The following is a 15,265-nucleotide window of genomic DNA, read 5'->3' on the forward strand; positions in this document are numbered from 1 at the left end:
TACGATCCACAGCAAGTCTGGGCCCGCGGGCCGCGCTGGAATCACGGTGTGGTTGGCAAAAATATAGGTCATTTACTTCTCCTATCCAAATCTAACTGCGCTCCCCACAGGACAAGATATCCACGCTCACCCAAACCTCTTCTCGATCTTCTTGAACATACCAGTAACACCCCTCTCCAGTTTGCCCGCATTTTCCTCAAACCTACCCTTGGTTTCCTGCTTCGGCTGGTACTCCCCCTCAGGAATATAAAATTGCTGGTGCACCGAATAGTTCTGCGGCACCTGCCCCCGCCCGGCCGCCGGAGGCATTCCTACCCCGGCCCCAGGTGGCGTGGGCGTATGCGTGAGTCCGGGCGTGTATTGTTGTTGCACATGGCTGGGAAACGTCCCCACACCGTAAGGGCTGGCTAGTCCCGGGCTTGCGAGCGGGGTACCTCCGCCGTGTACTGGCATCGTGGCGGCGCGGGAAATACCCGGGTGCACCGGCGGTTGCTGAGCCATGCCCGCCGCTTGCCCCCCAAGGGAACCGAAACCCTGGGGCGCAAAGCCGGGCGAGGCAAGACTGGGCTGGGGCGGGCCAGGGAACATCGGGGCGCCCGGCGGGTGCTGGAGATTCGGCGGAGGAATTCCGGGGCTGAGCGGGCCAAGCCCACTCGGAACAAGCCCGGGAGAGAATGGCGTCGCCGCATCATAAGCGAGCGTCTGGTGTAGCGGGTTTCCGACACCATCTTCGGGCGGCGGCGTCTTCTCACGGTGACGGACCTCCTCGGGGGCGGGTGGTGCGGCGGGGTTGTAAGCGATGGGCGTGAACTGTTGCGGCGGGGGCGACGGTCCGTCTGCGGAGCCATGGACAGCCGACATGGGCGGGCCGGGAAAGGACGGTGCCCCGGTAGCGCTGGGCTGCAGATTGGCGGGTGTGGCTTGTAGGGAGCCGGATCCGGATATGGCAGCTTGCTCGAGTTTCTGCACCACTGAACTCACTTCGGCCTCGTGGCGAGGCGGGGGTCCGGGCTCATCCAAGATCTCGCATTGCGGCGGCGGAAGTACGCGCCTGATGCCGTTAAGGAACTGTACGGCATCCTGGGGCATCCAGAAGTAGATGTCAAGCGAATGGAGCTTGTAGTGGTATTTATTTTGGTTGTGAGGGTCATAGGTTGGCAGATGCCATTCCTCGTTCCCCTGGACCTCGCCGACAGTGAGTGTTACGAGGCAAGTGTGCTTGTACGAGTAGCGAAGGTGGACTCTGTCGAGATCTGATACACCGACATCCATCAGCACATGTTCTTGTTAAGGGTAAGGTAGGCTTACAGCCGTCAAACGCATCCTGGTCGTCGCTCCCAGGGTTGTTGGCAATCTCTATGCGGGCACGCCCTTGGTTCGCATCCTCAAACAGGTACACATAGGAGCCCTTGTCGAACCGGTGATGGGGCGGGTTGTGTGTCGGCGGGCCGTAAAAGTAGTGGATGTCTCCGTAGCTTCCGAGGTGTTAGATCGACCGATATTGTTTGCAGGTCCAAGAATCGCAGCCAGTACTCACAGAGTAGCGACGTGCTCCTCTCCCGACCGAGCGGCCATCTTCGCGGGACTCTACGAGCAGAAGGTGAGGGGAAGCAATGGGGGCGGGCCTAGGGGGCTGTCGAAGTTCGCAGGACGGTATCTGGGCGCTCACTTTCCTTGATCGACACAAGAAAATAGGAAATCGGGAAGAGATAGGATGCAGAAGCCGACAAGGAGAAAAAAGGACGGGAAAGCATAAATCGCGACAGGATCACACAGGTGCGTGCATGTGTGACGAGCAGGGAGCTCCTGGGCCCTGCTGCAGGAGCCATCACTTGGGCTTTTGGCGTGCCCCGCGCCGCCAATGGCACTTCGTCATCAAATCAGCTTTCACAAACCTTGATCATCCCGCTTGTGCCTAGCCATTGAGCCGACTTTCGGGAGCTCTGGGAGGTGGTGGTAGCATGGGGAGTGGTCTGCTGGGCGCTTAAAGGTGGGATGCCAGCGAGCCAATGGTGTTTGGTCGGCTCTGGCGGGGTACTTGACACTGGAGCACGGGCCTCTTCCATATCGCTGCACCCCTGCAACGTGCTTCAACCGTTCCTGGCCAAAATTTCGGCCGCCGATTTGACGGAAGCAGCCGGATTGAGTGCAAAGCCGTGTGTCTGGTCCACCGAAATTTATCACGGCCGCCATCGAGACTCGAGGACGACGACGACACCCGCACAGGATCGCCCAGGCCGACTAGGATCTCTCGCTCATTGAGTAAGTTTCCTGCCCCCATTAGTTACAACACAACCTCCATATCCCGACGACACAAATTCTGACCCGATATCAGCCAACCACCACCCTCGATCGTCACCCATCCCCCCGACGAAGGGGACAACGACCTCCACCGTCCCGAGGCCGTCGCCTCCGAGCATCCCATAACCCCAATCCCACACCAACCTGGGCAAACAACACACTAAAAACACAACCATCCAAAATGGGCATCTCCGGCGTCGTCAACGCCTGCGTGCACCTCCAAAACTCGATGCGCGCCAGCCTCGGGCTCACCTCCATCCCCAACACCAAATACAACCTGCGCCTGGCCCTCGCCCTCCACCGCGCCGGCCTGATCGCCTCCGTCACACGGGGCGGCCCGCGCCCCCCACCCCCCGAAGCCCTGCTCGCCACGGAGACGGAGCCCGTGACCACAGCCAACGTGGCGACGCGGCGGCTGTGGCTGGGGCTCAAGTACTGGGACAACCGGCCCGTGGTGCTCAGCGTGTCGGCCGTGTCCAAGCCGAGCCGGCTGGTGACCGCTACGCTGCCCCAGCTGGCCAAGGTCGCGCGCGGGTTCCCCGTGGGGCCCATCAAGGGGCTCAACCTGGGCGAGACGCTGTTTGTGAGCACGGACCGCGGCGTGCTGGAGGTGCGCGAGGCGCTGGATCGGAAGGTCGGCGGGTTGGTGTTGTGCCGGGTTTCATGATGAGTTGGGGAGGGGAGAGGAGCTGTGTGTGGGGGGTTTGGATGTCTTTGTGTGCGCACTGGCCGGAGCCGCATTCTAGAACGGAACCGGGGTAAAATGGGAGGAGGGATAAGAGGGAAGGGAAGGGGAATGGGAGAATCTGTACGATGCATCCGGGCGAGGAGCTGTCGGTGTGACTAAAAGATGATTGTTTGCAAGGGGGGCCCGCACACATCTACCATTTACAGCGCGTCAGGCTTGCAGACTCGTTTGTCTATGCCAACAGTACGCAGGGCCTAGAATTGTAGCCAAATGTATCATATTCCATCATCGTCCCGGCCATTGCTACTAAACAAAAATTGCATTCCTTTAACGCTCAAACGCCTGCCTGGTGGCCTGCTATACTAGCTTACATGCTCCATCGCCAACTCCCTCTTACAAGCCCCGTTGTTTTCCCACCAGGTATCATAAAACACGTATCTCTTGCTCAACAAACGCTATGCGCCCCCAATCGAAGCGGACGGGAAGAGGAGAGATTAAAAGATATACAGAACCGCTGTAAAGAAAAGGTAAAAAAAAATAAAAAAAAAAATAGCCTGCCACTGGCGGCTCACAAGAATTCTTGGTATAATGCTTACGCGGTCGCCGCCTCCAATGCATTTCCGTTCTCCGCCACCACTGCCCCGGCGTCTCCCTCGGTGGGGGAGGCAGCTTCGTCCCCAGCCTGCCCTGCGACAGGAGTGACCTCACCCTCAGCACTGTTGGTCGTGTCGATCGCCTTCACGGTCGATGAAGATGAAATAGCAACCGTGGACCTGGAAACGGCCCTCTTGCCAGGCTGCACTGACCTTGCTCTCTTGGGCGCCAAGGCAGTCCTCCGCGGCGGGCTGATATGCGCCTTACCGGTAGCCTTGGACGCAGAAGATGCCGTAGGGCGCATCATACGCGCGAGGAACCCTTGGTCGACCTCCTTTTCCTTCTTCGGCGGATAATCCGTCACAGGCTGCTTCGGGGGCGGGCCTAAGCTTGGCCGAGACCGGTTGATGGTGGAGCTCTGCCCCTTTACCGACACTGCTTTGTTGGAGCCGCTGCCCGTGGTGGAGGCGCTCGTTCTGCTGGCTGGGCGTGTATGGGGGTCGTGGATAGTGCCGCTCGCGCGGGACAGAGACTGGCGCGACGCGTTGACTTTGGAGCCGGACGAAGCGGTATGCGTAGTCAAGCCTGTGGGAAGCTTGATGGGCCGCGTCGGGGACTTAACCTTCGGCTTGACGAAGCCGGTATTCGCGGGAGACGACTGAAGTGGCGGCGGTCTCTTGACCGATGAAGGACCGGCAGGCTTTGAAGTTGGAGTTGCTCGAGGAGTGACAGGCTTCTCGGCCGAATGAAGCTTCTTTTCAGGCGTCCTCTTTACAACGGGATGGTGGGCTGATGTTGCGGCAGGGGTCCTTGGACCTCTGGGGGACTTCTCTGGCTTCGCAATCGGCTTGCTTGCTGACCCGACGGCAAGAGGCTTTGGCGTAGGCTTCGTAGTGCGTGTGATGGGCTTGCTGGCTTCCTTCGCTCCCTTCTTTTGCGGCTCTTTCCCGCTTGCTACTCCATTCGGAGTGTCCACTTGCGGCGTGGCAGCACTGGCGGGTGAAGCCACCGCCTCAAACGAACTTTCCTCTGGCGTTTTTGGCTCTGCCTTTGACTGCGCCTTGGGTTCCGCCTTGGGCTCCTCCGTCTTTGGTTCTGGCTTCAGCTCCAACTTCAGCTCTGCCTTCGCCTGTGGCTTTGACTCTGTCTTCAGCTCCGTCTTTGGCTCCGTCTTCGGCTCCGGCTCCGGCTCCGGCTCTGGCGTTGCCTTCATTTTCGGCTCAGCCTTTGGCTCTGGCTTTGGTTCCGTCTTTGGCTCTACCTTTGGCTCCGGCTTTACCTCCGTCTTTTCCGCCTCTGGCTCCGGCTTTGCCTCTACCTTGGGCTCCACCTTCGGCTCTACTACCGCAGCGGGCGAAAGCTCAGGCTTGGCGACCTTTGCTTCGGCTGGCCGCGCTACATCTTGGGCGCCGGTATTCGCTCGTGGAGATCCGAAAATCGACTGGGTCTGGGGACCCAGCTTGCTAGGTGATTTGGCCAGGGCGTCAAAGGGATTCGATCTCTCCGTTCCGGTCGTTGGCGTTGTCGCGTTGCTGTCGCCGCTGTGCTTCCGAAGCGCAGAGATGGAGTCTTGACTGCCCTCGCGCTGGATGCCCATCCTGCCTTCCTTCTCAATTGCCACGAAGCTCGTTCGGATTTTCGAAAGGGGTCTAGGGGAGTCGCTGGGGGCTAAAAGGTGATGTTAGCTTCAAGATGACAGGTAGGAGACGATGCGCATGGTGTGCAGAGCACAACACCAAGCAGAACATCGAATGTCAGACCGGAAAGGCAAGCGCCTTACCGTGTGGAACAGGCGACCTGCCTCTGCCCGGGGGGCTAGCTTCCCCCTTCTGCTCGAACATAGCCCGAAGGTTCTTGACTGCGCTCATGGTTACGATTCTGAAGCAAGCGCTTCAGCTCCTAGATTGCACAGACAGGTAGCCGGTTTGGAAACCGAGGGGTTGCGGCGCGAGGCGCGATGAGATAAGCTCTTGATTGTTGGGTTGAGTTAAAGCGGTGGTCTGTGTCGCGTTCGGGCAGCGGTGGTTAGGCCAGTGCTGAAACCAAAGCCAAAGGCCCCCTTTTTGGGGTTCGCGCAAGAGGCCGCGCGTTGTGAGCTCCGAGGTTCGTAAACTTAGAATAACCAATGGGGAGGGAACTCGTGTGAGTCGCGCTTTAGTATGCTTGGTTTGGAAATAACGAGTCGAGTGCGCAGCAAAGGACAGATTTGCGACGGGATGGGGAGGAGGGGTGGGAAACGAGAGGGCGACAAGACGCGGTTGCTCGGCGGGCGCTCGTGGTGCCACCCTATAAAAATGAGGGAGATGTCTCAAATTAGAAGAGACAATTCGGGCATGGGTCAGGCGCCTTCTGGCCAAAAAAGGCCGAACTCAAAACGGGAGAGAGAAATCAAGACAAGAGTAAAAAATACAGGAGACACGAGAAGAAGAAGAGGTAAAGGGAATCGAGCAAAGTCAATCAAATACAAGACATCCAGTAAAGTAAAAAGTGGATTTTTGGCTTCCGAATGGCTTTCTTTTCGTTCCTCTCGTTAAAGGTTTCGAGGGCGCCTACACTTAAAGCTCGGCCTTTTTTGTCCACAAGGCGGGTGCTAGGCTCAGGGGGCTGCTGCGGAGCCCTCCCATGCGCACCCGATCGCGTTGCGACCCTGAATGATGAATCAGGATGCGCCGTTATGCATCGGCACGCAGCAAAACCAGATCCGACGGATGGAAACTGTCCGCCTTGAAAGCTAAAAGTGGCGAAGGTGGCTCACAATGTGTTGGCCCGACAGGAGAAGCTCCAAGCTGAGAGAGCTGCGGTCGCAGCGTTTCAGAGCTCGGCAAGCAGAGGTGCTCCAAATCTTGGCAAGGAAAGCCGCGGGCGCGAAAAAACTTGGGACGGAAAGGAATGGGAGTCCGTCGCCCCACACACGTGGTCAAGTGGCCCAGTCCCGCAATCCCTGTCAATGACACAATGTCAACACAACCCGCAAGTGTCATTACATATGTACAACGAGCACATGTGAAGAATAAATGCTGTCCGTTTGAGAGGAATGTGGTGTCATCTAACGAGATTGTTCGTCAGATACTTCTTCCCCCGGTACCATCGCCAATGATGCTCATCAACAAGATACTCATTTGTTAGACTTTAACAAATATTTCCTCGCCATTAAAATCGAGTCTCTACATTAACACCTTGCGTCAGTCTGGGGGATGGCTGACCTTTCCGGCGGCGCAAGCCTTGGGGCTTGGGGAGGCTAAGTAAGGCGATAAGTAAGAAGCGGGCCGAGCATTCGTGGCCTACCTTTGCTGTGCATTTGAGACGGGTTGATCCGAGTGGATTGCTTCTTCCACGAAACCAGCTTTTGCCCGGGAAACTCGGGGGTTACCAAAAAAAGAAGCAAGAGAGGAGTGGCAAGCAAAGAAGAACGGAAGCCGTCAAAAGAGTCCGAGTCCTGAGAACTACCTAACCTAAAGGTACTCAGGTATGGAGGAGTACTTCGGGTACGGATGAGGAAGCTGTCACGAATACCACCAATACCGTATTGGGTAGGTAATTTATAGATCGCCGGAAACTCGCTCGCAATTTACCCCAGGCTGGTCACGAGAGGGGAGAGATTAGGTGATTGCTTTCCAATTGGTGTTAGTGCCGATTGTTATATACCACCCACTGTCGAGTCCCTTACCGTAATGGGAGCTGGTGAGAGATGGTTCATGGTGACCCGTACATGATAGGAATTACATACCGGACAAAAATAAGGTATTTATCGCACCACCTCATCGGCTGCCAATCGGGAACCAGCTCCGATCCCGGCCGGCCCAAGGTGTCATGGCGGCTTTCGGCTGCCCAAAAAGTTTCAACACAAGCCCGTCAACCAGACCTTGGAAAGTGAATTGAAGCGCAACCATGGCAGCAAGGACTCTCAGAATTGGTAAGCAGCTTACAGGACCCAAGGCCTCCCACTTTTCACACCAGTTCCTTCTTTCCGTGCGATTCCAACACTGACTCCCCCCACCACAGGGCTCATCCCCGGCGATGGCATCGGCAAGGAGGTCATCCCCGCCGGCCGGCGCCTCCTCGAGGCCCTGCCCGCCTCGCTCGGCCTGAAGTTCGAGTTTGTCAACCTCGAGGCCGGCTGGGAGACGTTCGAGAAGCAGGGCGTGGCCCTGCCGGAGGAAACAGTCTCCATCCTCAAGTCCGACTGCGACGGCGCACTGTTCGGCGCCGTGAGCTCGCCGACGACGGCCGTCAAGGGCTACTCGTCGCCCATCGTAGCCCTGCGCAAGAAGCTGGACCTGTACGCCAACGTGCGGCCCGTCAAGACGGTCGTGTCGGCTCCCAAGCCCATCGACATGGTCATCGTGCGGGAGAACACCGAAGACCTCTACGTCAAGGAGGAAACCACCCGCGATACCGCCGAGGGCAAGGTAGCCGAGGCCATCAAGCGCATCTCGCAGCGGGCCAGCAGCCGCATCGCCACCATCGCGGGCGAGATCGCGCTGCGGCGCCAAAAGATCCGCGCCGGCGGCTCGCCCTCCATCCACAAGGGCCCGCTCGTCACCATCACGCACAAGTCCAACGTGCTGTCGCAGACGGACGGCCTGTTCCGGACGACGGCGCGCGAGGCGCTCGCGGCGCCGGCCTTTGCCGGGCGCGTCGCCGTCGAGGAGCAGATCGTCGACTCCATGGTGTACAAGCTGTTCCGGCAGCCCGAGGCCTATGATGTCATCGTCGCCCCCAACCTGTACGGCGACATCCTGTCGGACGGCGCCGCCGCCCTCGTCGGCTCGCTGGGCCTGGTCCCCAGCGCCAACGTTGGCGAGGGCTTCGCCATCGGCGAGCCGTGCCACGGCAGCGCCCCGGATATCCAGGGCCAGAACATCGCCAACCCGATCGCCACCCTCCGCAGCGCCGCGCTGATGCTGGAGTTCCTGAACGAGGAGGCTGCTGCTGCCAAGATCTATGCTGCTGTGGATGGCAATCTGGAGGACGGCAAGCTGCTCAGCCCGGATCTGGGCGGTACCGCCAAGACGGAGGAGGTTGTTCAGGACATCCTCCGCCGGCTGTAAGCTGCATTTGGTAGAGGGGTAGAGGAGAGAAAAAACGGAGGGGCACCAGGTGGTTGGATGTTAGGTCTTGTGCTTATACCCCACGGTTTGTGTATATAAAAAGAGGTCCGATGGAGGGATAAATAAAACACACATGTGAGGTCTGAAAATTCAGTCAGTATGAACATGTACATCCAAATTGGCAAATGCAGTACGGCAGCCCGTCTCCTCGTCAAACAGAGAAGGGATGGTATCTCATTGCTTAATTACAACAACCAATCTAAACAACACAGGTTACATCGTGTATCATACATGGCCCATTTACAGACAACCAACCAACCAGCCCAGGCTATGATACAAGCCGCCTCTATCTTGTGGCGCCTGTCCCTAGTGATCGACCATCTACCCGTGATCTATCCCAGATATAACCTACCCCCTATTTTACCCTATCATGATCAGTCGTTTCGAGACCGCCCAAGGGCGGGAGTACAATGAAGCTCCACAGAAGCTCTCTTGTCGACAGCCTAGTATGTACTCGGCTACCGAGCTCTACACCAGGCCACGGTTCGTCGCAGCCCGGGGTACGGGCACTCAATCGGCGTTCAGGTGGGAAAAAAGAAACACCAACATCACCCATATCGGGTTTACTTGCTCCGCTTGGCCTCGAGCTCCTTTTCGTACTGAGCAACAAGCTCCTTCCTAAAATTGGGAAAGTTACACGTCAGCAAACCATTCCAAAGCACAATTCACTCCTTGGCAGAAGAACTTACTGCAAATGCGGCGGCGCCGCAGCATAGTGGCTGAACTCCATGCTGAACTCACCCTTGCCCTGGGTGGCGGCGCGCAAGTGGGTGCTGAAGCCGAACATGGCGTTCAGGCTGCACTCGGCGATCATGGTGAACTCGTCGGCGCCGACCTCGGTGTCGACGATGGAGCCGCGCTTGTTCATGAGCATGAGGATGTTGCCCTGGAACTCGGCGGGGGCCGTGATGGTGGTCTTCATGAGCGGCTCGAGCACGGCGCCGCCCGCGTCGGGGAAGGCCTTGCGGAACGCCATCTGCGTGGCCAGGTTGAATGCGTAGTCGCTGGAGTCGGTGACGTGCGTCGCGCCGTCCGTGACCACCATGTGTGCGCCGATGACCTTGTGGCCGAGCAGCGGGCCCCTGATGCAGGCCTCTTCGAAGCCCTTGCCGCAGGCTGCGAGGTACTTGTCCGGGATGTTGCCGCCGACGACCTTGGTCTCGAACTTGTTCCCCTCGGCGTTCTCCACGTTGGGCTCGATCCAGCCGACCACGCGGGCGTAATCGCCGGGCCCGCCCGACTGGCGCTTGAGGAGGAAGTCGTAGTCGGCGCGCTTGCTGATGGTCTCGCGGTAGGCGACGCGGGGCTTGCCTGTCTCACAGTCGACCTTGTATTCACGGCGCAGACGCTCGACGTAAATATCAAGGTGGAGTTCGCCCATACCGCTGATGATGGTCTCCTCCGACTCCTCATCGACGTGTAGCCGGAAGGTGGGGTCCTCACGCATGAAGCGGTTCATGGCCTTACTGAAGGCATCGGCGTCGCTGCTGCGCTTGGGCTTGATGCTGAGTGACATGACTGAGTCCGGCACGAACATGGAGCTCATGCCGTAGGGTAGGCGACCGTCGGTGAAGGTGTCACCGGAGGCGCATTCCACTCCGAAGACGGCGCAGATCTCACCAGCACCGATCTCGTTGACGTCCTCCATCTCGTTGGAGTGCATGCGTACGATACGGGGAATGCGCACCTTCTTGTCGTTTCGCGCGTTGAAGAGGTATTGGCCCTTCTTCAGGGTACCCTGGTAGACGCGGATGTAGGTAAGCTGGCCGTAAGGGTTCTCTTCGAGCTTGAAGGCCAGGCCCACGAATGGAAGCGAGTCGTACGGCAGAAGCTTCACGGGCTCTTCCTTCTTGGACCGGTCGAGGGCCAGGTTGTCGACGTTGCCGGGGTTCGGGAGGTAGTCGCAGACAGCATCCAGCATGGGCTGAACAGACTTGTCGGCCAGGGCAGAGCCCATCAGAACGGGAGTGAACTTGAGGCCGATGGTCGCCCGGCGGATCGCGGCCTTGATCTGCTCAGGGGTAGGGGTCTTCTCTTCGAGGAACATCTCGGCCATCTCATCATCGACGTCGGCCAATTTCTCAATCAGCTCCTGCCTCTTCTGCTCGGCCAATTCCTTGAGATTCTCGGGTATCGTGTTCGAAACTCTGACGTTGGTACCACGGAGACCGTCGTTTCGGATCGCCCTCATGTTGATCAAGTCGACAACACCCTCGAACTCCTTCTCGGAACCGATTGGGATTTGCACGGCAGCAGCGGGGATCTTAAGCTTCGAGTTGATCATCTCGACCGCCTTGAATGGGTTGGAGCCCATGCGGTCCATCTTGTTGACGAAGCTGATACGGGGGACGTTGTACCGCTTCATCTGCCTGTCGACGGTGATGGTCTGACTCTGCACGCCACTGACGGCGCACAGAACCATGACGGCACCGTCCAGCACTCTCATGGCACGCTCGACCTCGATGGTGAAGTCGATATGGCCGGGTGTGTCGATCAAGTTGAAGTGGTATGTCTCCTCGACGCCGTTCTCGACCTTCTTCCAGTCGGCAAAGGTGGCGGCGGATTGAATGGTGATGCCTCGCTCCCTCTCAAGTTCCATAGAGTCCATCTTGGCGCCAACACCATCGCGCCCCCTAACTTCGTGGATCGCCTTCGTCCGGCCGGTGTAGAAGAGGATGCGCTCGCTCACGGTGGTCTTGCCGCTGTCGATGTGTGCCTGTTTCGAGGTGCTCAGTTTCTCGGTCCCACCCCTCCATACGCCCTGTACTCCGCGTCCACACGTACTGCAATACCAATGTTTCGGACCATGGACAACCTCTTGGCCTCCTCGGGGGTCATGCGGGCGGCGGCGGCTTCGGGGGTCATGTTGGCGGCAGCAAGTTCCTTGGCCTGCTTCAAGCTAGAGAGCGAGCGATCTGTTAGCTTGTCCATGACCCAATTGCTCGATCCAAGCTCATGAGAAGACGTACGCAGCCTCAGCGGCACTGGCAGCCCTGGGAGCATGAGTCTTGGTGAAGTACCGAAGCCCACTCAACCGGGCACTATAGCATGGCGCCAAAGGTGAAGTAGTGAGTGCGGTACGGCATGCCAAACTCGCATAACGGGCTCCCTGTCTAGAACTAGCAGCACAGCTGCTGTTGAGCGCAGCCGCAGCCCGTATCACCCTCATCTTGACGAAAAGACAAAGGCGTATTAAAGAAATGAGGGGGGAAAAGAGGATGGTCCCAAAGGTTGAAGAGCCATCCGAAATACGGAATTCGCGTGGATTTGATGATTCTCGGCATCCCAGCTCGCGATTTTTTATTGTGGGTCCGTTCCGAACCCCCCAGTACCCCAGCAGCGCCGCTCACTCAACCCATGCTCCCCATGCTCCCCATGCTCCCCATGCTCCCCGCCGCATTCCAACAGCCGGGAATCGGCCAGGGACTTGCCAGGGTCTTGCAACCTCATATGTAAACTGTATTTCAAGTCCTCCGGATCCTTTCTGGTGTTGCCATTTACATCAAGTACGCTGTCTTCGCTACGCTATCGCTCGCCCAAATTATAAAATAGATAATGAGACCACCTCCCGTCAAGCCCAACCCATGCAGCCATTCCCATGTCTATTATGGTATGCAGGTATAGATCCCCTCGCTGACCAGATTCGCCTATATGAATAAGGTAGCTCAAAATGCAACGAATAAACCTGACCCAAGTGCCATCATCACCATCGTGGCGCCCACAATCACAATCTGCCCTGTCCCCCAAGCCGCAGACATGCCCGGAGCCGCATTCTCCGATCCATCCACACTCTCCATGAAGCCCGAGCTTGCCGCATACGCCGGGGACGTCACAGCCGGGATATTAGTGGCTTGGTTCTGGTCAGGCGCCGCCGTCGCAGACGGGATGGGGGCGCTCATGCTGGGGAATGCCACGATGTTGCTGTCGGTCGAGTTGAAATCGGTCTCGGCGATGCCGATTTGGTTGTTGACTAGGTCATAGACCACGTACGCCGAGCGGAGGAAGGTGTCACCCAGCAGGTAGGGCGCCGAGGTGAAGTTCTGGATGCCGAACTGGCACACGTCTTGTCCCCTGTATTGGCCGCTAAGGAAGGTCGGAGGGGTTCCCGAGGTCAAATCGAGGACCAGCTCGTCCATGCCGACGTTGATACGGGGCCCGTTGGGGCCAGCAAAGCCAAAGGAAAAGTGCCCCTTGCTATTTTGCATGCTGCAGGGGAGTACGGCCACTCCGATCTCGGGGGAGTAGATAGCACCGACTTCGTTCCAGACTTGTCTCGCCAGGTCGGTGGGTAGATATGATAGGGTAGTGCCGGAGTCCAAGACCACAGGGATGGGGAAAGCCTCCGATGTCAAAGTGTCCTGGCCACTAGAGCTGACGGCCTCTACGGTCGTTAAAGCGACCAGGAACGCCGAAAAAATATCCTGCTGGTTAGAGTCCTGCTGGGTAGGGTAGACGTGGATCCTCGTCAAGTCTCCTTTGTACTTCTTGGTGTCGATTCCACCGAAGAGGATGCTGCCCGAGCTTGCGTCTAGGGATAGTTAGCAAAAACAACAACCCTGCGGCGCGTCGGCGAAACGTACCCAGATCGTTCAACCACAAGCTGTAAGCGACAGTGTTGATCAGGCCCTCATTGACCATTTCGACAGGAAGGTTGGGGTAGGCGGACGAAAGCGACTTGGTGGTTCCCACGATCGCTTCATTGACGGCATAGCCCACACCGACTAGTCCATATGCGATATCAGTGCGGCGACCGAGCCCCATGGTTAGGTTTTGCAAAGTGGCGCCGCCAATCTCGAAGACATCAGTGAAGTAGTCGCCCTTCGAAGAGCTGTTATCCACATACTCGATGTCAAATTGGTCCTTTCCGACGACCTCGAAGGTGCTTGACTCGTCGGGGTTGACTAGACACCATGTTAGCAAAATACAATTCCTCCAAACCGCTCAACGGAATGCCATACAGGTTCCCAGCCTACACCCTTCAGTGCCAGCCGCCCTGCACACCGGAGCCTCGGAATCCGGCACCCAAGTGTCGCTGCTCCCAGTATCTAGCTGGAGCGTCACGTCCTGCCCGGGCGTCCCCAACCGGCAGGTAGCAAAATACCCTCCTCTTGCTTGTTCGTTTGTGACAACCTCCTCGAAGGTGTCGGCGCGTTTCCTCAGCCTCTTGAACTCCTCCGGTCGTTGCGATCTCTGGATGTCCCATTGGACAACGCCATTGCCGGCAGATGCATGGACGGCACCGGCGAGCAGAGCCAAGGCCACAGCATCGGGACCCTTCATAGTTGCGATGGTGAACTGTTGTGAAATGAACTGGAGTCCGTTGGTGAGATCGGCAGTAGATGCTCAGTGAACGACAGCCTGGTAAATAAATGGATGCACTGATCCACAGACTAGCACAACCGCCAAGGCCCGTAAAAGGTAATCGGTGCGAAAGAGGACGGCTTGTGGCGAGAAGCAAGGCGTGTGTGGAAGCAGTGTAGTGTGTCAGCTCTCAGCGAGAAACGAAGAGATGAGAGTGACAAATCCGGACAGAATACTACATGAAGTGGTCACGGACCCGCAACCTTTTGGGGAGGCTCAAAGAAAGAGAGAGCAGCTCAAAGAGAGGACGAAGGACGGGGCAAGTCCGTCTTCAAAAGAAAAGCAAGGCAGTACGGTTGAAACGAGCGAAGTATGAGGTGGCCGATGGGGCTGAGTGCGCGTTCGGCCGAGTATTGGAGGCGAACGGCCCGCTGACTCGCCACAGACAAAGTGACAAAGCGGAAAGAGGAACAAGTCCGACAGAGAGTGTGACTGCCGCTAGTTACCGGATCAGGGAGCGTCCCTGCCCGATCTCCTTAAAAAACTAAGCTTTACTTGGCTAGTGCGGGTAAACTTGGAAACAGGGGCTTGGCAGTTCTAGCGAACATGAGTCTCATGGTGCTCCAGCGCTGAAACAATGCGGAATGTGAAACCCTTCAACTCGGCGGTTGATGCACCACTTACAGCAGCGATAGACGATTTCCGAGGAACTTTATCAAGCGTTTAAGCCCCGTTCCAGTGGCTCAAGTATGCCCACTGTACACCCGGTTCGCTGCCCAGTACTCGCCCGATGTTTTGCCCGGCGCGATCTTATTCGCGTTCTGGATCGCCCCTGCCTCTCCCGTAGCCATGGTCTTAGCGGCTGTCGAAAAAGTTCAGCCGTTGTGACCAAATTCTAGATTTAATTAATGGTCTATACAATTCCATAGCACACTCATCTTCTTCCGGTTCTAGCCGTATGTATATGCAGGGACTCATCTTCTAAGTCTTCATCTACATTACGGCCCGGGAGAAGGAGCCAAAAGACTGGCGTGGAACTCTGTCCCATGCTTGGTGGCATCCGCCTTCATTGGAACAACCTGCTGCTGCTGCTGCTGCTGCTATTTCTCCTCATTTTCCATTTCCCACCCATCTCCCAGCTGCGCCCAAACATCCCACCCCATCCAGTTACCCAAGGCGATCAGACCAGGTGCACGCCCAACTGTGTGACTACCTCAAAAGGTGATGCATTCTCAACAACCGCAGCCCTTGGAGCCGGTTATTTACAGTG

The 15,265-nt window shown here is 57.5% G+C and overlaps 6 protein-coding genes across 6 annotated transcripts; 2 read left to right on the forward strand and 4 right to left on the reverse strand.

The window, feature by feature from the left end:
• Positions 1-52: 52 nt before the first annotated feature.
• On the reverse strand, positions 53-1,995 carry F5144DRAFT_556505 (uncharacterized protein). The gene is made up of 3 exons (XM_066787977.1): positions 1,538-1,995; positions 1,309-1,475; positions 53-1,253 (listed from the first exon to the last, which is right to left on the reverse strand). The coding sequence occupies exons 1-3, from the start codon at positions 1,573-1,575 to the stop codon at positions 127-129; spliced, it is 1,332 nt and encodes a 443-aa protein (XP_066648850.1). The 5' UTR covers positions 1,576-1,995; the 3' UTR covers positions 53-126.
• A 44-nt stretch (positions 1,996-2,039) lies between these two features.
• On the forward strand, positions 2,040-3,277 carry F5144DRAFT_556508 (mitochondrial 37S ribosomal protein uS8m). The gene is made up of 2 exons (XM_066787978.1): positions 2,040-2,262; positions 2,336-3,277. Exon 2 carries the CDS (start codon positions 2,483-2,485, stop codon positions 2,966-2,968), a length of 486 nt encoding a protein of 161 aa, XP_066648851.1. The 5' UTR covers positions 2,040-2,262; positions 2,336-2,482; the 3' UTR covers positions 2,969-3,277.
• Positions 3,278-3,381: 104 nt separating this feature from the next.
• On the reverse strand, positions 3,382-5,596 carry F5144DRAFT_50986 (uncharacterized protein). The gene is made up of 2 exons (XM_066786523.1): positions 5,364-5,596; positions 3,382-5,251 (listed from the first exon to the last, which is right to left on the reverse strand). The coding sequence occupies exons 1-2, from the start codon at positions 5,449-5,451 to the stop codon at positions 3,582-3,584; spliced, it is 1,758 nt and encodes a 585-aa protein (XP_066648852.1). The 5' UTR covers positions 5,452-5,596; the 3' UTR covers positions 3,382-3,581.
• Positions 5,597-7,090: 1,494 nt separating this feature from the next.
• On the forward strand, positions 7,091-8,849 carry F5144DRAFT_51077 (uncharacterized protein). Its single transcript, XM_066786539.1, has 2 exons — positions 7,091-7,496; positions 7,586-8,849. Exons 1-2 carry the CDS (start codon positions 7,472-7,474, stop codon positions 8,632-8,634), a joined length of 1,074 nt encoding a protein of 357 aa, XP_066648853.1. The 5' UTR covers positions 7,091-7,471; the 3' UTR covers positions 8,635-8,849.
• A 6-nt stretch (positions 8,850-8,855) lies between these two features.
• On the reverse strand, positions 8,856-11,969 carry F5144DRAFT_556514 (elongation factor G, mitochondrial). Its single transcript, XM_066787979.1, has 4 exons — positions 11,664-11,969; positions 11,479-11,593; positions 9,384-11,410; positions 8,856-9,312 (listed from the first exon to the last, which is right to left on the reverse strand). The coding sequence occupies exons 1-4, from the start codon at positions 11,861-11,863 to the stop codon at positions 9,258-9,260; spliced, it is 2,397 nt and encodes a 798-aa protein (XP_066648854.1). The 5' UTR covers positions 11,864-11,969; the 3' UTR covers positions 8,856-9,257.
• A 390-nt stretch (positions 11,970-12,359) lies between these two features.
• On the reverse strand, positions 12,360-13,974 carry F5144DRAFT_481232 (aspartic peptidase domain-containing protein; the record flags this gene model as incomplete). Its single annotated transcript, XM_066785274.1, has 3 exons — positions 12,360-13,222; positions 13,275-13,595; positions 13,653-13,974. 3 exons carry the CDS (start codon positions 13,972-13,974, stop codon positions 12,360-12,362), a joined length of 1,506 nt encoding a protein of 501 aa, XP_066648855.1.
• Between the last annotated feature and the right edge of the window lie 1,291 nt (positions 13,975-15,265).

The sequence above is a fragment of the Chaetomium tenue genome (assembly GCF_020726465.1).
Source record: "Chaetomium tenue strain MPI-SDFR-AT-0079 chromosome Unknown F5144scaffold_1, whole genome shotgun sequence".
NCBI lineage: Eukaryota > Fungi > Ascomycota > Sordariomycetes > Sordariales > Chaetomiaceae > Chaetomium > Chaetomium tenue.